The 20431-nt window shown below is 49.7% G+C and overlaps 1 protein-coding gene across 1 annotated transcript in view; it reads right to left on the reverse strand.

The window, feature by feature from the left end:
• Nucleotides 1-1238: 1238 nt before the first annotated feature.
• Nucleotides 1239-20431, reverse strand: part of LOC111157336 (zinc finger protein 395) — a 43302-nt gene continuing 24109 nt past the window's right edge. The window contains exons 2-10 of the mRNA XM_022518661.1: nt 15750-15996; nt 13937-14169; nt 11750-11859; nt 7969-8204; nt 7406-7506; nt 6425-6704; nt 4967-5059; nt 4063-4166; nt 1239-3830 (exon numbers count right to left, since the gene is read on the reverse strand). Coding sequence (XP_022374369.1) covers nt 3719-3830; nt 4063-4166; nt 4967-5059; nt 6425-6704; nt 7406-7506; nt 7969-8204; nt 11750-11859; nt 13937-14169; nt 15750-15983 — 1503 coding nt within the window. The 5' untranslated portion in view covers nt 15984-15996 and the 3' untranslated portion in view covers nt 1239-3718. The remainder of the gene's footprint in view (nt 3831-4062; nt 4167-4966; nt 5060-6424; nt 6705-7405; nt 7507-7968; nt 8205-11749; nt 11860-13936; nt 14170-15749; nt 15997-20431) is intronic.

The raw sequence follows: 20431 nt of genomic DNA on the forward strand, positions 1-20431 counted from the left end.
GGTAAGTTCTTTAGCCTCTGTGCCTTCCTCTTCTCATCTGTAAAATGGGAATAATGGAAGCACCTCTTTCATTGGACTATTCAGGTAAGCACTTGGTTATTCATGCAAGCACTTGGCCTCGTCCCCTCCCCGGTAATGGTCCCTGTTATTGTAAGCTAATGAATGTGGATGCTTGGTCCAAATGCCATCACTTGTTTACCACCAACAGAATTCTTATCCTTTATAGGGGGAGGGGGTAGAGGGACAGGCACACATTAAATCAGACAATGTACCATTTTATTCCTTATAAAATATATTTCATATTGTTGCTGTAAAAACATTACATTTCACATTTTTAAAAAAATTTTTTTTAACAGTAAAAATAATACTTGGAAGACAGCTGGGGGAAAAGGCGCCAATAAGACAAATTCACAGATGGGATTTATCTCCCTCTTCTCTCTCCTTTTTTTTTTTTTTTTTTTGGCCCCTGGTAAGGTCAGAACCTGGGAGGACCAGAAGGTAACAGGACAGATTTCTTCAAACAAATCAAAGTTTTCCAAATCCAAATTAATAATGTCCTCCAAGACGTCACGCTACAGGCCTACTACCACAATGTGGATATCGCACAAGAACGCACTCTGAAATTACAAAACTGCTTTCACAACCAGCTTAAAAGCCACGTAATTAAATCCAAGCTATTTTCCTCACCAGTCAGGCCATGAGCTTTGCCCCTGTGATCTCACTGGACCACAGACATCGTTCAAGGGACTCAGCACTGAATGAGCACAGTGCAGCTTCCGTGTCATTAAGGCTGTCCAAAGCAGGCACCACAGACTCCAAAGGTAATTCCAAGAAATACTCGCAAAAGGAGTAACATCCCTGGAATAAATGGTTTCCCCAAATCACTTCTTTGGAAATCAGTCCTGTTAGTTCCAAATGCACATCTATGGAACCTTCCCTCCTGTCAGAGTCTGCTGCCCAGGTGGGCTGGGAAGTAGGGAGAAACACGGAGATGAAGAAAACAGGCATAGTCGCTGATCGGTTCACAAGCCACCCCCAACCTCCGGGAAGAAACAACTGGGGCAACCCCAAGGACAGACCACATGTCAAGGACCAACACCACAGCCACAAGATGGAGGAGAGGGAGGACAGAGACCAGAGGAGGCCACCACCACCAAAAAGGAGAGAGGAGCTGACAGGGACAGGGAAAGCTACACCAAAATAAAACATTAAAAAACAAAAATCAAACAAAAACCCCTCAGTTTTTAAACTGTTTCAACCATTTTTTTTCTTTCTCTCTTCCTTTGCTGCCTTGGGTACCAACGACAGGAGAAGCCTACCTTACTTAGAGGAAATCTTTACATCCAGTTATAGCTCCACGGTCCAAACTGAGGGGGAAAATGAAAATAGCTTTCCTAAAGACGAGATTCAGCAAGAGCTGTGATGAAGGAGGGAGGGGAAGACTGCTCGGCAGAGTCCTCAAGTCCCAAACACTCCCTCCCCTCACTGATAAGATTTGAAGATGGACACCGAGGGGAGGGAATGGAAGCGAGGGGTCAGGACAAGCAACGACCTGCTGTCAGCTTTTAATTCTCAGGGAGGTGGAAGGGACAGGAAGGAGGACCCTGGGCCACCTCTTGTTGGCCTGGTCTCGGGCTTTAGGGACAGATTCCACATATTTTTTTTTTTTTTTTACTAAATTATAAAAACATACCCCATCACCACCAAAGACACCCCATGGTGTCTTTCCCTCCATCACCAAAGCTGGGCCACTATCACTCATCACACCATCCTATCTCTAAGGTTGGCGTCTTTGCTAACATTCAGGGTGTCACAGATTGTCAAGTGCCCGCACAATTCCCACGCAAAGTGGCCAAAGGAGCCTCGAAAGCCAGGGAGTTGCACCTGGGAGAAGAGGATAGCCTCAGTGACACCCAGGGGATGGACACTGCTGCCCTGCCACAGGACAGGGGCCTCGGTGGGATTCCTGAGCCCCTGACCTCTGGGATGCAGGAGCAGCGCTGGTGCCCCGGGGCAGGTGGCACCAGGTGGCCCGCTCTTGCAGGCCTAAGGAACTCCCAAACAAGTCTTCAAAGAGAGTGGAGCTCCCAAACAAAACGTGCCCTCCCCTGAGGGCTAAGCATGTCTGATCTCAATTAAGCACAGATGGGAGGGCACTGAACTCCCCACCTACATCTCCCTTCACATCAACCAGAATAGCTTTGCTAATTTACTTCGCAAACCCCAATGCAGGCTCCTCTCAGTCCTTGAAGGCTCCAGAAACCACAAGTGCTAAAGCCCAGAAGCTGCTAATCTGACCCCTCCTCACGGGAGTTCCTCCGGGCTCCTTCCCTCTCCCCACTGCAGGCAAGAAACAGTGCTCAGCAGATAACCTGAGAAGTTTACTCGGGATCAAACCGACATTTCCATCATCACAGGGATTGGAAGGTCACAGATAAAAATCCAGAAGCTGTGGACACTGATGAGAGAGATGTCCTTCCCACTTGTCACCTCACGAGGGAAACTGGATTCTCCTGGGAGAACGATCTGGAACCTGCCAACTCCCTCTCCATCTCTGGGACAAGCTGCCACCTACCTTTCTACCTCTTCTTGTCTCTTCCCTCCCCCCACACCACCCCTAACCGCAGCCTTGGGAGGAAACAGGACAATCCCTGGGAAAACCAGACAGAGGAACCTGTGCAGGGCATGCCGAAGGGGGCCTCTTCCCCCAGCGGAAGGGAACTTTAATCAGATAAAAGGCTCTGAATGCACGGGGAAAAGAACACAAAGTGTTTCAGAGGTGTCATGTCCATAACTGGAGGCAGGAACGTCAAGAGGGAGTTCATTTACTCAGGGAACAGCAGAGGGCATTCACAGATCCTGAAACCCTCCAGCTTTTTCCTCAAGGAAAGAGGGGGAAATGGTCAAGGTAGTTAGTGTTTAACTGCCACATTTTCAAAAAGTGAATTCATATAGCCTTTTGGCTCAGCTATCTGGGGACAGTCTTTAAAAACCTACTAGTCTGGGCTTTGAGAAGAAGCCATACAGTATTTGTTGGGAAACAACCCAACAGCTGAGGGACCCCAGGTTCAAATCGTTGTCATCAAGGGTTTTCCTTTTACTTCCATGGAAGCCACTCGGTGAGAACAGGCTCTCCCTTCTCCCAGATTTGGGGGTAGAAGAGGGGCCGGCTGCACCTTAAAAAGTGCACAGATTTCCCCTCCCCCCACCCCCACTCTCGCCACCCTACCCATGACAGGTCCTGCTCTTGGACTCATCAGCCAGAATTTTTTTTTAAGAAAAGTAAATCCATCTTGCTCACAGTCCCTTCAGGAAGAGTTGAGAAAGCAAAGACTTCACCAACTCAGCAGGAAATGGAATGAGCTGTTCTGTCTTTTGAGACATGCAAACTAATCCCCTAGAGAGAGACGTGGAAAGAGAGGGTAATTAATTCTTTGGTCTCTGGTTCACTGCAGAATACCCTTGGTCAGTTTTGGCTCTCTCCTATTTTGGTGTGGGGGTTATTTTCCTTTCTTCTTTTAAAAAACTAAAATGTTCCCAAAAAGGGTGAGGGGGTGGGAAATGTTTTAACAACTGAACCTTAGCCAACAGAGCCCAAACTCCCAATGTCCACTCTTCATCTTTTAGGTTTCTGCCGAGGGCTTGTGACGCAGCTGTCTTTTGTCATCTGGCTGCCGGTTGGGGCAGGGCACGAAGAGGACAGGCCGGTGGGACAGGTTCAGTCCAGGAAGCGCTGGCAGGCCTTCTTCCAGCGGCAGGCCGTGCACCACTGGTCTCGGTGCTCGATGCCATACACTTTCCGGCACTTCTTAGCCTCCCCGCGGGCTTTCCTGTCACAAAAGAGTCAGAAGGGGACAGACACGCCCTCCTGGTTAAGACCTGGGACACAGCTGGAGGAGCAAAAGCCTCTCCCCACCCAAGTGCGTCCCTGGGCCCCTGGGCCGCCTCCCCCACTGCAGGGAATGAACCCCGAAACCCAGAGACTCGGGCGGTGGGCTTGCAGCAGGCAGGGTGGGGACGGATGCCAGGACGGTGGCCTCGGGAGCCAACGGTCTCACTCACCTGGCACTGCTCTGGGCCCGGGGTGGAGAAGTAACGATCAGGTGAGATTTCACTGCCGGTGGTGGCTGCTGGGGCTCGCTGAAGCTTAGCGACCGGCTCCGGACCTGGGCGCAGAGAGAGAGGCCGTCAGCACAGGCCGGGACAGAAGGGCAAGACTGAAAGGGGAGAGAACCATGCCACTGGGCCATCAGCCACACCTGCCGAGCCCTTCTTGGATGCCTTCTCTGGTAAGATACTCCAGGTGGAGGTGGGCAGGGGCCCAGCAGAGAGGAGTGCAGGCAGAGTGAGGGGCGGGCCTTCAAGCCATGCCTTCCACACCGCAGGCGCCTTGGGCAGGGGAGTCCCCTGACCCAGCCACCCGGCGGGCTGCTCCTGGGCTGACTTCCATGGAGTCACATGTGGAGAACAACGGAGGGCCCAGAATGCCTCAGCGGGGGACCTTCAGGCACTCAGGTTCCACAGTGTCTCCTAGGAGACACTGAAGACTACAACCCACCAGGCTCAGAAGTGGTTGATTTTAGTTCAGCAACCTAAGGCCACGGCCCACCGCATGCAGGGCCCCGACGAGCTCCCATCTTCTGTCTTGCCTACCCTCATCCTCTCCAGCTTCCCCACATTCTCTACCTTCTTCTCCTCTGCCCACTAAAACCTTAACAAGCACCCACAGATACCCAGGGTTCAGCAGGGCACTGACCCCAGACTGCTTAATCTGGGTTCTCTGCACACACCAGCCTTGCGCCTCCCAAGAGGGGCTGTGAGCCGCTGGGGAGTGCAAAGCAAGGGGAGAGTGCATGAAGGCCTTCAAGAAGTTTGGGTGCTGGAGGCATGTGGTGGGGGGAATGGCCTCAGGCTTGCTCCGGGGTCCCCAGGGGGTGCCCATGGGCTCAGAGACAATCGTACTCACTGGAGAGAGGGAGGAGGCCGTGGAGGGGGCGGCAGCCCAGCTAATACTGGTGTAGATGTGTGGCGACACAGGGATCTGGAAGGACGGCAGGGCCTGTTGGAGACAAGATTAGGTCAGGCTTGGGCCACTTGGGCAAAGCTCAAGTCCACCTGCAATCCCTGTAACTTCCTGGGCCCCAGCAGAGCATGGACCTCCAAGCGGACGATACCAGGATGCACCTGAACCCTCTGCCCAAGAAAGAGAGAGAGAGCAGCAAGCCCAAGTCCGAGAGCTATTCTCCTTAGTCCCAGGCTCCAAGTGTTTTCTTGGACTCCTCCTCTCAGAGCGGGTCTTTGTGCCAGCCTCAGACTGAATCATCAGCGCGGACTAGCGTCTCCACCCGCTCACCTACCAAGAACATGGTACAGGCAGGTGCCCAGAAGAAGTCCACACACCTCCAGAGTCCAGGCGGTAGTGCCACACGAAGCTTATGGTGTCCCTGGGCAGCCACTGGAAGGAGCGACACACTGCCAGGTGCCCAGGCTTAGGTCTGCTCGTAAGAGCCCCAGCCGCCCTCTCAAGGTCCCAGTTCGATGGTCAGCCAGCTGTGCAAAGGGTCCCCTGACCTTGGCCACATGTGAACTAGCCCAGCAGCCACTCGTTCTAATGAGGAGAGCTGGCCCATCGTGTAAAGGCTTTCTGACTGAAAGCATGGTTTTTTAATTACTAACTTGTGAGTCAGCCTAGAGTCTGATAAAACCAAGCTGTAGGCAGAAAAGGATTTGTTTTTAATGGCACAAAGCAAGCTGTGCGTTCACTGAGTACCAGCTATGTGTCGTAAAGGTCACCATACGTGTCACCTCTCTGTGACAACGTGCCCACCCCCACAGGCACAACAGCTTGGTTCTTCCTGAACCCAGGAATCTCTCCTGCCTCTCATAAGGTACTCTATTTATTATAATTAATTAGACTTATTCATTTCTCTCTCCGGCTAAACCATGCACTTCACAAGGCCTGGGACTATGTCTTATTCTATTTGAAAAGCTAAGCCCAATGCTTGACACACAGCAGGTATTCAAAAAAAATGGAATCCGGACTGTTTGTTAACATCACGCCATTTTAGGAGCTAGGGATTTCCTGTGGGAAGTCCAACTACATGACTCCATCCCCTTGTATAACCAGTGATGTAACAACTCCCCAGTTTAAGTCCATCGACCTGGCTACTCAGGCATTCAGGCAGATTTCAGGTCATAGTCACGAGAGCCACCAATGGAGAGCTCTGGAATTCCCACATTTATTGAGTGTGAAGTCATTTTCCTTTGCTTCTTTGTAGAAGCTAGAGATTGGCCATTTAGACAAAGGCCTCTGCCTTTGACCCTGGTGGTCAGTGGCCTGTGATCAGACTGGCCAGTGACAGGTCAGACACAGAACAGCTTCCCAGCCATGAGGCCGAGCTCCCCGTGTGCCCCAGCCCCACACCTGGTACGCGTGGTCAGCCTGAATGTGCCAGAAGGAGCCAGGAGCTGACTTGCTGAGAGCACCAGAGGGCAGGTAAGACTCCAGGCCAGGGTGTTCTGGGCCTGAGGACTGGGTTTTTGCAGGAGGTGGTGGAAGGAGTGCGAGGGGCGCGCTGGTCATGCCAGGGGTGGGAGCTGGGTCGGCTGTGGTGGCACCAGCAGCAGCAGCTTCCTCCTTCATCTGCACCTCTGTGTAGTAGAAATCCTCCTCCCGCTTGAACTGGTCTGAGTCCACGGTGTCTCTGTGAGGGAGGGAGACATGGGGATGGTCACTTCAGACACAGCAGCCCAAGAGGAAGGAATGCTTGCTCAGGCAAACCCAACCAAGTCAGGGAAGGAGCCCCACTGCTGATGCGGCATCCCAGCGGAGTGCGCCCTGTTCTTCCTGACACATAAGGCTCCCCCTCTCGCAGAACGCGTAGACACCTCTCGTCCTGCAACACTCAGTCATCTGGCTCTGCCACGGGGCCTCTCTGGGCCCCTGGCCCCTGCATGTGGTCACACTCTGTCCTCAAGGGAAGGGCTATGGGTCTGTTTCTGCTGCCATGAGCAGGCCAGGCTCCTAGAAGTCAGAGCTAAGGGAACCCCGGCTCCCTGGCGGGAAGCAGTTGTGGAGCCCACAGTGAAGTCTCACCAAATTACCCAATCTCTACCCAGACCTAAAACTGCCTACTTCCTAAGGTGAGGCAGGAAGACACGTCCACAAGATGGACAGAGCTCCCTCCCCAGAAGAGCATCACCATTCACTATGAGAAGAGGGCCCTTCCTTCTCAGCAAAGATCTCTTTCCATCAGGCTATTCTGCCAGACAGAGGGGCGAAGGACAGGCACCAGGTGCTGTTCTCAGCAATGGTCTTGGAACTGTTATTGGCTATGGGTCACGGGGAACCAGAAAGGCAGAGGAACGCCTGAGTGCGTCCCCAAGCAAGCAGGCCGACACCTACCCCAGGTGGAGGGCCTTGACATGTCGTTTGATGCCCACGATCGAGCGCAGAACTTTGCCACAGTTTGGCCACAGGCACTTGTACATCACCTTCACGGAGTTCTAGGAGAAAGGGAGATGGGGGCGTCAGGAGAGGCCCCTCATCCTCACCCTGTGGGGATGTCGGCCGCCCTCAAACAGAACCCAGCAGAAGGCTCTAGGGAAGGGATTCTTTGGTACCAGAGACCGGACAGGCAGAGGCAGAGAGCCAGGAGCCAGGAGGAGACGGTCCTGGGGTCAGCAGCAGCGCTGAGTCTGGGGGGTGGGGGGGATGGCGGTAAGACCCCCACTAGTGGCCCCGGCACACAAGTCCTGTAGGAGGGCCATGTACAAGGCAGGGATTACAGCAGGGGTGAGAAGGGGTAGGTGCGAAAGAGGAGGAGTGTGCCCCTGCGGGCATCACAAGGGAACACAGGAGCAAAGGTAAATGAAAAGGGGCCTGCGCCTGAGACCGGAGGACCTGTGGGGCCCCGCCCCTCCACAGCCGGCCCCCAGCTGTGGTCCACCCCACGCCCCACCACATACCTTTCTTTTGCGTGGAGCCGGTTCATCCAACAGGAAAGCATCCGGGTCGGTCTCAAACCCATTATCAGTCTGGGGAGAACCAAAGGCATCCCCCAAATACTTGGGGCTTGCCTGGGGGTGGGGAGGCGAGGGAGTAGAAATGCCACTGCCAGCACTCCAGTGCCCACTGGTGGTGCTGCTGCCGCTGTCAGACACGTCGCCGCTCTCCTTCCACGGATCACCGGCAGCTCGCGCAGCTGACCAGAGAGAAGACAGACAGCGGTCACTCGTGATGCCCGAACCGGGCCTCTGGCCCAGTTCTGTCTATGCCAGATTCCAACCAACAGCCCCTGTCGGAGACCATGAAATTCGAGTCTGGAGTCTGGGTTCCTGAATCCAATTCCAGGCTCTGGCTCTGCCACTCCATGGGGGACAGAGGGGAATCCCCCAAGACCTCTCTTTTCTGAGCTTCCATGAAGTTGCCCTGCTCTGTTGCTAGTGACCATTTCCTACCATAGACACGCCGGTAATCATTAACCAACAGACACACAGCAACTTTGTTTTACAGATTATTAATAGAAAGACCTAATTAAAATGTATCTCTCACTCTGTATGTAAAAAAAAAAAAAAAAAAAAAAGACAAACCAAGCAGGGGAGGAGCAGGAGCTGGGGTGTGGGGAGGGAAAAGCCCTCCTGCACTGGGGCCTAGAAGAGTAGGTGAGAACTTGCACAGACAAGTGTCCCTCATCTCCCTGGGGACCCTTTCCCAGCAGCAGAGTCAGATGGAAAGGCTGACTTGAGGGATCCTTGGCCAGGCTTTCTTGAAAAACACCTTTTGATTATGAAAACCCAGGCAAGGACATCAAAACCTGCATGTGGAAGACAATCCTACCAGATCTTAGAGCCACAGGAAGTGAGACATTTACCAAAGGTGGCCACAGTCCTGTGACTCCCGTGCTCACCGGTAAATCCCACAGCTGGAGAAGGGAAAACCAACTCTGAGAGTAACTCAGAATGATCACAGCTCACGGGGAGGCCCTTCCAGCCCACACGACCCTGCATCTGCCAACCTGCTCCCAGCATTGAGTCTGCATAGGGACACAGGCGAAATTCTCAGCCTCCACATGGCCTGTCCCCAGGCTGCTTTAGGCCCAACCCAGACTCTCCCTGCCGAGGCCATAAATCTGGATTGATAGGACAGGAGAATCTGAAATGCTAATACATGGAAATCACAAGAGAAGCAGGGGAAAGGCTGTGACATGTGTAGGTACACAGGCCACGTCCCCCAAAGCCCCAGCTGCCAACACGGGCAGGTGTCCTACGGAGCTGCCCAACCTTGGGTTCTGAGATTGACTACCACATCCCCTGGGGCCAGGTCAAAAATCCTACTGCTTTTCTCTCATCCTGCTCCAGATTCCTGAAGGCTTCTAGGCTCATCCAGACATCTGAAATAGACTCTCAGCATTACATGTTTCCAACACAGGCTCTCCTCCATGTGAGAAGCCCACCCAAACAGAATGGGAGGAGGACTCTTCCTTCCCTAAGTATCGCTGTTAAGTCTCAAAGCTAGGACTTCTTAACCCCCAGTTTCAACACATACACGTAAGGGCTTAACACAGGGTAGACCTTCGGGGCGCCTGGGTGGCAGTCCGTTAAGTGTCTGACCCTCGGTTTCGGCTCAGGTCATGATCTCAGGTTTCAGGGATCAAGCCCCACATCGGGCTGCAGGCTCAACAGGGAGTCTGCCTGAGATTCTCTGTCTCCCTCTTCCTCAGCCCCTCCCCACCCCCGAGCTGACTCTCTTTCTCGCTCTCTAAAATAAGTAAGTAAATCGTAAGAGAAAGGAAAAAAAAACAGGGTAGCCCTCTGGGGAAGAACTCAGGAGCCACCAACAGGCCAATGGGTCCAGGGCCCACACATGTTTCCTCAGGAAACCTACGAGGTTAAGAAGGGTCAGGGAGCAGAATGCTGCGTTAGGTGAGATCAGAGCTCTAGCGAGAAAGGGCAGGTCCAACAGCAGCCAACCACACAATACAGCTGCCTTCCACAGAGGAACCGTTCAAATGGCTCAAATGCTGAAAACTGGCCAACTGACTTACAAAGGAAGAAAAACAGAAAACAAAACATTTAATATCATAAATTGATCTGTAAGTTATAAGACAAACAGAAATGACTCTTCCATAGATCAGTAAGATCTTCTAGGGCAAGGTTAACAGAATATCCTATCCCATGAAAACAAAGTGCTCTGCCGCAAATGCATAGCAATGAGGGTTTACAGTGAAATTTGTGAGAGAGAGTTGTCATTTCCTTGGTTCTTCACACACACACACACACACACACAGCCAGCCCTAATACAGACAACAGAGAAAATAATACAGACAACAGAGAAAACAGGTGGTTTCTGCGCCAACAGTACCCGTGACCGCAGCAAGGTACACACCTCACCTTGCGGAAGACGTCAGTATCGTTAGCCGCCAAGAAAGCCTTACTTTCTCCACTAACTTCAACCACAGGATCCAAAATATACACTCATGGGAAAAAATCTTTAACAGACGATTAAAAATGCTGGTCGAACAGGGACCTAAGAAATCAGGATCAGGCGTATCATCCGTCAGGGGTGCGTATGTTGGCGTCCGACTGTGTGTGATCATGTATGTTTATGTACGATACACACAGATACACGCACACACCCTGATGGCACCTGGAGTCACTGATTTTCTTTCCCTTTATGACACTTTCTGACCTTCCTGCAGTTGACAAACCTCCTGGATCTCCTAAGCTTGTAAATTTCCTGAACATGTAAAATTGACTCCTTCCCTCCCCATTCTGCTTGTGCAGCTCCCAAGCACTAACGGAGCAGGTGTGCAATGCTGACTTGCGCCACTCAGGCTGGCTGACGGCCACAACTCAGTCCGGCAGCCTCAGCACTGACCACAGGCTCTGGGTGAAGAAGAGTAAGCCTGCCTCGTTGCTCCTTTAAATTTACCTTCATCCATGGCATTTCCTTATGAGGGACACCTGCAAAGGCCACTTTCCTCCTGGCATGTGCTCTGAGCAAACACAAATGTTCCCCTAAGCTTCTAAGCAGCTCGCAATTCAGTTAGATGTCCCCATTGGAGACAAAGTTATTCCCTGGGAGTAAGTTAGGCCAGCCCTATAATGAATTTCGAAAAGAACTTCAGGTTCACTACCAGTCTTGTCAAACGACTAGCATCCAGCCATTCTTCCTCCTGTGTTACTGATAGTGTATTTTAGGCATCAAGGCAGAAGGTTTTCTTTTAATTGAGAAATTTGCTGTGAAGTCGTACTACTGCTTTGCATTAAGCAATTCCATTCGTTCGACTTCAGCACGTGCATTCCGGGTCCTTGGCCTATAGGCCCGCACTGATTTACAAGGCTGAAGTAGGCACTTGGAACAGGGGCGTGAATCTTCTGAGGCCACTAGGGGACCATTTGGTAAGCTTCCCCTTCGTGAACTAAATATTCCTCGACTGGCCTTGTTCAGGCCCCCACCAAAGTGCCTAGCTCACTTACTCCCATAGAAGAACTTACTCGAGTGGCCAGTGTGGCTCAGCCTCGGGCTCAATCATCTTCACAATGCACCAGGAAACTCCTCCCCAGCTGAGGAAGCTGAAGAAAAAGAATGGAAGCAGCTAACTCAATGTCACTCAGCCAGTCTGAGGAGCCAGTGAGGAGACACCCCGGCAATCCTACTGCCAGGCAATGGGCTGGTCCAAGCAGAGGCAGCGAGGGGCGGGCTTGCACCACACCCAGTAGCCGCCACAGGGGCCCCCTTCCTCACCTGAGAAGTTGGCCTCGGCCCCGGGAGGGCTCTGCACAACGGGGCTGCAGGACAGGGACGTCAGCACCATGGCCGCCATCATCTCATCCATTTCCACCGCGTCTGACTTCCTGGATTCAAGTGGGTGAGTGCCAAAGGTTACTTCCTGACACAGCGGGGCGCGTGATGGGTTCACACTTCTGGACTGTCCCCTCCATGCCCCCACTCCAATCAGCCAGTGTGCGTGCTAAATAAAGCATGAAGGTCTCTCCTCATTCTTCATGAAAAATACCCATGCAGAATTGCGTATCTACAGTCAGTCAACCCCACAGTCAGTGCAAGCAGGTCGGTCCCAGGCCACTGTGGACACCGGGAGGCGTCTGCATTCTCCCCTAAATTCATGTCAGACCTCTCACTGGGACTTAAAGTCGGGAACTTCATTTAGGGGAAAAAAGAGCGGACACCATAAAACCAAACGGGCATAAAAGATGCCTGCTGGAATTCAAAAGCACCAAAACTACCTTCCTTTCCCCATCTTCTATTTAAATTAAAGAGGGAGATGGGACGCCTGGGTGGCTCAGTTGGTTGAGCGGCTGCCTTCGGCTCGGGTCATGATCCCAGCGTCCTGGGATCGAGTCCCACATCGGGCTCCTTGCTCGTCAGGGAACCTGCTTCTCCCTCTGCCTCTGCCTGCCATTCTGTCTGCCTGTGCTCGCTCTTTCTCCCTCTCTCTCTCTGACAAATAAATAAATAAAAAAAATCTTTAAAAAAAATAAATAAATAAATTAAAGAGGGAGCAATTATACTAACCAGTTCCTTTCCCCTCCCCTGAGAAAAATGATGACGTATTCTGACAGCTTCTGAACCTAGTACACAAGCCAACGAGCAAGTACACCGGAAACACTAAAATAAATCTCCTGGTGCAAATCTCAATGCTTTTGCCAGTGGAGTTCTGTAAAATTCTACATACAATTTTTTTAAAATCCATATAAAGTTACATTATGTGGGTAAACTCAGAGTTGTCTATAGGTTACTGCTAAAGTATGAAAAGTTACTCTGAAATAAATTTCTAGGTGGCTCAACTATTTCAAAGGATTGTATGAATTCCTTCTTGACTGTTGAGATCCATTGAAATATGCAACTGGGTCTGAAGCAGTTAAACCAGGACTAGTAATAGATTAAACAAATTAGTGTCCCCTTTTTGTGTGATCTCTGAATATTTATTTCCATAGAAGAAGAGCAAAACAATTTCTTTGTCAGCTGAATTCACAATCAACAACTACTGCTCTGGTCTGGTCTGAGGACCCGGATGTATGGTATCAGCAGTAGCCACAGACAAACACAGAAGGAGGGGTGGAACGGGACCTAACTGCTTGCACAACCTCTAGAGAAGGCAATCTCCACTGGCAGAATTTCCTTCTTGGTCTTAGAAGATCAATGTACACTTGAGTACCTAATACAGAAATCAGAAGCTATACATATAGTCTCAGGGAAAACTGTATCATACAATTCTAAAGTAATATATACATTCTTCACTCATCAATGGTTTTGAATATCTAAGCCAGGGGTCAGCAATCTGTGGGCTGTGGGCCAAATGCTCCACTGCCTGTTTTTATGTGGCTCGCAAGCGAAGAATGGCACAATTTTTATATAGTTTTAAAAATCAAAAGAATTCTCTTGATATGTGACACATGGAAATTACATAAAGTGACACTCTGAGTATCCATTAAGTGACGCTTTATTGGGGCATGACCATGCCTCATGTTTACGTATCATCTATGGCTGCACTGGCACGGCCACAGCAGAGCAGAGCAGGCGGGACCAAGACTATTTAGCTCATAAAGCAACATGATTTTCTGCCTGGCCCACTCAGAACAAGTCTGCAGACTCCTGACCAAAGCCATTTTTTCCTGTCTTTCATCATGAAAAACTACTAACTTTAATTTAAGGATGAAAGGGGGCCATAAAAGCCCTTAGCCACAACCAAAGATGTACCACCCATACTAGAGTTACAGAAGAAAAGATGCTGTTCTGGGGTTGTTGTTTTTTAAAGGATGCCCCCCTCTCTGTATCCCATTTGTCCAGTATCTTGACAACTAGACACCCAGGACTTTCACATTCCTTCTCCATCACAAGCGAGCCCACAACCCCATACCCCACCACCCATGTAACTTTCAGAGCCCAGAGCCCAGGTGCTCCCACACAAACCTCTTTGGGACATCAATGTTTCTGGAGACAGGCCTGTAGGCTGGTACTGGGGTTCCCGGCTCCAGAGGAGGTGCCTGGGGCACAGAGCCCTGGGCCTCGGCCAGCCACACCTCCTCGGCCTTACAGCAGATTTGTAGCTTCTGATCCGAAAGCCAGACCGTCACCTTATCCTCTGCCCAACTATGCTGCTCCACCAGTCCTGTGCACTCTTGACCCCCATACCACACATAAACCTGCAGGGGAGTAAAAGAGCAACCGGCAGTCAGTATGCAGTGGTTCTGCCACCGCTCGCCCCCAGTGCTAAGAGCCAGGATCCACCTGCTACAGACTGTGTCTCTGACTCATTTTTAATGCAAGCAGCTGTTCCCAGGTGCCTGCTTCCCACTTGAGCACCCAAATGAGCCACAGTGATCAGTTTCTCCCCAAAAGGATCCTTATATAAACTCTCTAGAGAGAGCAAACATTCCAGTTTCTGGACTTTTCTCTGATCTTGGAATATGTTTACAATTAAAGTTAAGATATTAACATCTTGAAATAGACTCTTAACAATCATAAGATGTTTTCTGTAAGTTCCATGGTAACCAGAAAGAAAAAACCTCTAGTAGATACACAAAAGAGAAAGAGAAAAGAATCAAAGCACAGACTACAAAAAAACAAACAAAATCAACAACTCACAAGGGAAGGCAGCAAGAAAGGAAGAAAGAACAATGGAACTACAAAACAATCAGAGAACAAATAACAAAAGAGGAAGTCCTTACCAATTGATAATTACTTTAAATGTAAATGAATTAAATTCTTAACCAAATGAACTTTTGGAATATGTATCCATCCTCCTGATGACTTGCTCTGGCTTGCCCTTGAAGTCCTATGGATCTGCTGCCTGTATGTTTCCCCAACTATGACCTTGAACTGATCAACCCTGCATTTTTCCCTTCAAAGAATTCTAAGTCTACCTGAGGACAAGTTGGTAGGGGTGGAGAAGTGGGCCAACCACACTCTCAAGGATGCCTAGCAGTTGGCAGGTCACCTTCTATCATAGGAAGAGAGCCCTGGACAACACAAGCATCAGCAGGAGAGAGAAGGTAGAGTCTCTATTTCTGGGCCCTTGAGAAGGTAATGCACTTGGACCTAGTGATTACATCAGGTACAGGGGATGACTGGGCCCTGCCACAAGGAGAGGGACCACCGGAAAAGGAAACACAAAAATCGTTCTGACTAAACACATTTGCCTCTTGAAAATGTCTAAAGGGAATTCAAAGATGCAATATTATCTGTCTCTTACAAGCCTAAGATTCTTGTTTTGTCAAGCTGGAAACGGAGGGAGACTGAGAAACAGAGCCTTTGCTGTGCTCTGAATTGAGGCTTTGAGTAGGCCTAACTCCAAAATAACAGATGCCGGACAGCACTGTCATGGAGGAGCCCTGGGTCTACTAATGATGGCCCATTCTGAGGCACCTGGGTGGCTCAGTGGGTTAAAGCCTCTGCCTTCGGCTCAGGTCATGATCCCAAGATCCTGGGATCAAGCCCCACATCAGGCTCTCTGCTCAGCAGGGAGCCTGCTTCCTCCTCTCTCTCTCTCTCTGCCGGCCTCTCTGCCTACTTGTGGTCTCTGCCTGTCAAATAAATAAATAAAATCTTTAAAAAAAAAATGATGGCTCATTCTCTAGGGAAGCCTACTGCCCAGGGGCCCACAGGGCTGCAAGTAAAATGTCTGTGCACAAACTGGTGCCTGGGACTTTCTGGTCTGCCACTCAGGGCACTGCTGGCAGCCCCAAGGAGATCACACAACTGTCCACCTGGGGGTTCAACCTACCTTCTGCCCAGGCTGAAAGGCCACTTGCTGGAGGCCTGAGGTGCTGGGAGCCTTGAAGATTTCCTTGGGCTGCTCCTGGCAGGAAGTGTCCTTGGAGGCCAGGAAGGCCTGGGGAGCCGCCCCTTCCAGCAGCTCAGTCTGAGGCTCTGAGGGTGGGGCGGCCCCGGGGGGCCCCAACACGCGGGCTCCCAGGAGGGACCGCTTCCCAAGGCGCCGGGACAGCACGCTGGCCATTCTGCTGCCTTTCCTGGGGAGGCAAAGGAGACAGAGGGTCCTTTATTCACTATCTGGAGGCATCAGGAAGCTCTCCGTATAACCCCCTGCATGCAGCAGGCATCTGTTAAAGTAAATGAAACAGTTCAAAGCAGCTTCTACAGTTCCTTCTCTTTTTACACAAGTAACAGCCATTCCCAGCAGGACATTTAGAAAATACTAATAAGCACAAAGAAAAACAAATTACTCAAGATGCCGCCTCCAGAGATCCCCCATCTTCCTACAGAACGTTCCACGCCTTCTTCAATATATACATTTACATTCTTCTATTTCTACAAAAAGGGGATCATGGTTAGGTAAACTGAATTCTCACTAAAAAGCTTCTGTAGGTTTTACCCTATCACTGAATGTTATTCAATAAAAACAACAAAAACAAAACCACACATTTTCTTAAGCAGGTGCATCACTGCTAACTTAACAAACCCTTTATTGTCCCTGAGGGCTGGGTCCCCTGTGCTGCTGTCTCATCTGCTCTGCCTGCAGGGAGCATCGTCTGAGCTCAACCTCTGCACACACACACCAAGGATGCTTCCTTAGGTCAGGTTCCTATGTACGGCATCGCTAAGTCAGAGCACAAGGACATCTGTCAGAGACTTGCAGACTCTCCACCTTAGCTGGCTTCAAAGTTGTGAAGAGCCACAGAAATGAGACGCTAACTCTCCTCTCCTCCTTTTACACTTGAAGAAACTAACGCCGAGAGCTTAAGAAACTTGTTCGCAGCAAGAAACGTGGTTGGTGCTACAGCCTGAAGGAGATCTGGTTTCCCGACTCCAATCTGGCTCTCCTCACTGAATCAGAGTGGCCGGAAGACTCTCTCCAACAGCACCTGGCGTCGGGCTACTAACGCACTAAGGGGTGACAGAACCGCAGGACCACAGCCCAGATCCAGACCGAGGAAGACTATTCCAGGCCTTGGCGGGTTCATCCCACGATAAACAGGAGCTGTTGTGAAAAACCGCACGTGTCATTTCAGGATACTCTGAGGCATCCCTGTACCCCCAATTATCATACTGCAGAAAGTGGGGAACTGGGTAGCACTTCCCTTCCACACTCTAGAGAGGGAAAAGCTAGGAAGGAGATTGAAACGATGTTTCATTAGCCAACACCCTCCTGCCTGAGAGGAGGGGTTCTGAACACCCAGGCACTCAGTAAGCCCCAGGGCTGGGTGGGACCCTCAGGAGTTCTTTGGGCTGGCCACTCCTTGACCTTGATGCATCTACACCATTCCAGAAAACAAGAACTCTAGCTTCCAGATCCCTCAGTGATCTGTTATCAGTCAACAAGCTGACTCGGGAAATCCTTCCCCTGACCTGCAGCCTCCCTGCTAAGTAAGATGCAGGGAAAACACAGAGCTGCCCTCAGGCCACCTGGGCAGGACCCTCCTCACCTACGAGTCACAACACTAATGTTCCCCTCACCAGCACCTTGGAGGAGCACATGAGAACACTGCTGTACAAGCTCTTTACAACCTGCCAAGTGGGGCAGAAATACAAAGTAATGTTATTAGAACAAAGTCCACTCTAGTTCCAGATTCAGGGAAATGAACATTTTGTTTTTGTTTTTTAAAGATTTTATTTATTTGATAGAGATCACAAGTAGGTAGAGAGGCAGGCTGGGTGGGGGGGAAGCAGGCTCCCCGATGAACAGAGAGCCCGATGGAGGGCTCCATCCCAGGACCCTGAGATTGTGACCTGAGCCGAAGGCAGAGGCCTAACCCACTGAGCCACCCAGGTGCCCCGAAATGAACACTGTGGACATAGACTTCCACATAATTCTATAAGAGACTTAACTTTCATATTCTTTTTTTTTTTAAGATTTTATTTACTTGACAGAAATCACAAGTAGGCAGAGAGGCAGGCAGAGAGAGAGGAGGAAGCAGGCTCCCCACTGAGCAGAGAGCCCGATGCGGGGCTCGATCCCAGGACCCTGGGATCATGACCTGAGCCGAGGGCAGAGGCTTTAACCCACTGAGCCACCCAGGCGCCCCTAACTTTCATATTCTTAAAAAGATGACAAATGGTCCCGTTTTTTTCCCACTGGGGGTAACAAGTCCTAACTCCCAGGTCATCTGGACAGCTCATCTCTGAACACCTCTTGTACATACATAAGACATTACTTTCACACATAATGCGGACAAGCACTTCGGGCTTCGCACTGAGCACAGGGTCTGCTTCGATTCTCTCCCTCCCTCTGTCCCTTCCCCTACTCATGCTCTAAATAAATAAATAAGTAAAATCTTTAATGTAAATATTGAGGAAAAATGTTTGGCTCGTTTTTAGAAATATATTTTATTCCAAGCTTCAGAGAGCATGGTATCAGAATCAGATGGAATCAGATAGCATGGTATTGTCGCCATGATTTCCCTAGAAAGCAAAGAACAGATAATAAAATTCTAGAGTCACCAGCATCCTATAGAGTTCCTATTTAGCTGTCTGGTGACTTCACATCCAGAACACTATTGGGAAGCTTTAACACACAAAAGGAAGAAAAATTTAAGGAGTAAATTCTTTACCACTTAAAAAAAAAATGATATATCCCAGCTAACTCAGTTTCAGAGAGCAGTCACCCACCTTCATCCTTGGAGCCTCAAGCCAGAAACAAGAACCTGTCACTTTCAGGTTAATTTCAGAGGGCTCCTAAAAGCTAGAGGCGAAACCGCAATGCCACTTGAAGACATCAGATGGCAGCACCCATTAGAGAAGGAAAAAAAAAAAAAAAATACCCAACCCTTTCCTTAACCAAAAAAAAATACAGTGGCCACCCCCCACTTTCCACAGCAGGAAGTTTGAGGTTTCTACCACTGAAAATGAAGAAAGGATAGTATTTCCAAAATTCCTGGGCTTCCAGTCTTCAGACGGGGACTGAAATATTTGGCTAACAGACGCTGATGATGTTTTTCTAAGCCTTTTTCTTTTTAAATTTAAAGAATACTTTTCCCTTGGTTTGTGAACCCTTTGCTGGATCTGTGCAAACTGGTGAACTTGTCCACTCCCAGCTCATCCTCACGTGCATTTGCTTGCATTCCCTGGCCTTTCTCCTTTAACTGGCCCAATTCCACTGAAATGCATTTTATTATTTGATTTATTTATAGGATGCCCACATCTTAATTTTTAAAAGCAGAAGAGAAAAAGGGAAGGGAAACTGCCTTTTTTAAGTACTAGCTTTCACAGACTGTACTTAATTAAATCCTCAGAAATGACTTGATAGCAACAACAGTCTTCTATTTCTGATGAGGAAACTGAGCACCAGGGAGGTTAGCTTGGGGAGGCTACACAAATAGGAACCAGTGCTCTGGGTGGGGTATTTCTAGTACATGTGGGATCTCTTAAAATACAAGTCAATTAAGTTGCTTTTTACCTACACAGTATTTTTTTCCTATGTCAATGAACCTCAATAGAAAAAAAATTAGCTCCCATTCCTACAAGTCTCTCTTTTCCATTTCTTTGTGCACTTTCTTTCCTTGAAAATCTCTTCTCCACTTAGCCTCTGACCTACGAAATAAAGGTCAATGCTTTAGCGTGACCCTGTTAAACAGTCCAAGCCACTGTTAATCATTTAGTGGTTCAGGAAGACCTTTACACATATACTGCCTCTCGGAGGGCACAAAGAGATAACATGACTATCCCAAAAGTTAAGGAACATTTTAGCTGAGTTTATACTGGGGATGGACAGCATGGACCTGAAGAATACAAAGCTAGACTAAATACAGACCAGGCAGCATCGCCAGGGGTGAACCGATGCCTCTCTTGGGTTCATCGTTATTCTCATTATTTTATGGACATGGCTTTATGCACACCATAATCAACACAGTCCCTCAGGGATTCAGAAATGACCTGTAGCACCTACAGGGGTTTGTCACGCAGGTGAGTGAGGGGACCAGGGTAGCTCTGGATCTACAATGACCTGCCAGGATCACTTGTGAATTTCCATCTCCAGGGAAATGGGTCCCACCTTCCCTCCCAGCACACTTCTATCCGTCTAACTACAGCCTCCTTCAAACCCCTCTTTCCTCATCTCTACTTTTATTCACTCCTTTTGGTTTTTTTCTAGGGAGCAATCAGTCCATATAAACAGCCATGCCCTAATTTGCTATAGGATTCTAATGTAGCAAAGAGAAACCCAAGAAACCACTATTTCAGGGTAACAGTAACAGTGTTTCAACACATACCCCAATCCCACTTTATGAAGTTAGCGATGGAATTCCTTGATGGAAGCATAAACCTATGCTAAAAACGCCTTCCCAGCTGACAGTTTTGGTTTTTTTTTAAGATTTTATTTATTTATTTGACAGACAGAGAGAGATCACAGTAGGCAGAGAGGCAGGCAGAGAGAGGAGGAAGCAGGCTCCCCGCTGAGCAGAGAGCCCCACTCGGGGCTCGATCCCAGGACCCCAGGATCATGACCTGAGC

This window comes from Enhydra lutris, unplaced genomic scaffold (assembly GCF_002288905.1).
Source record: "Enhydra lutris kenyoni isolate GAN:26980312 unplaced genomic scaffold, ASM228890v2 scaffoldscaffold3, whole genome shotgun sequence".
Taxonomy (NCBI): domain Eukaryota; kingdom Metazoa; phylum Chordata; class Mammalia; order Carnivora; family Mustelidae; genus Enhydra; species Enhydra lutris.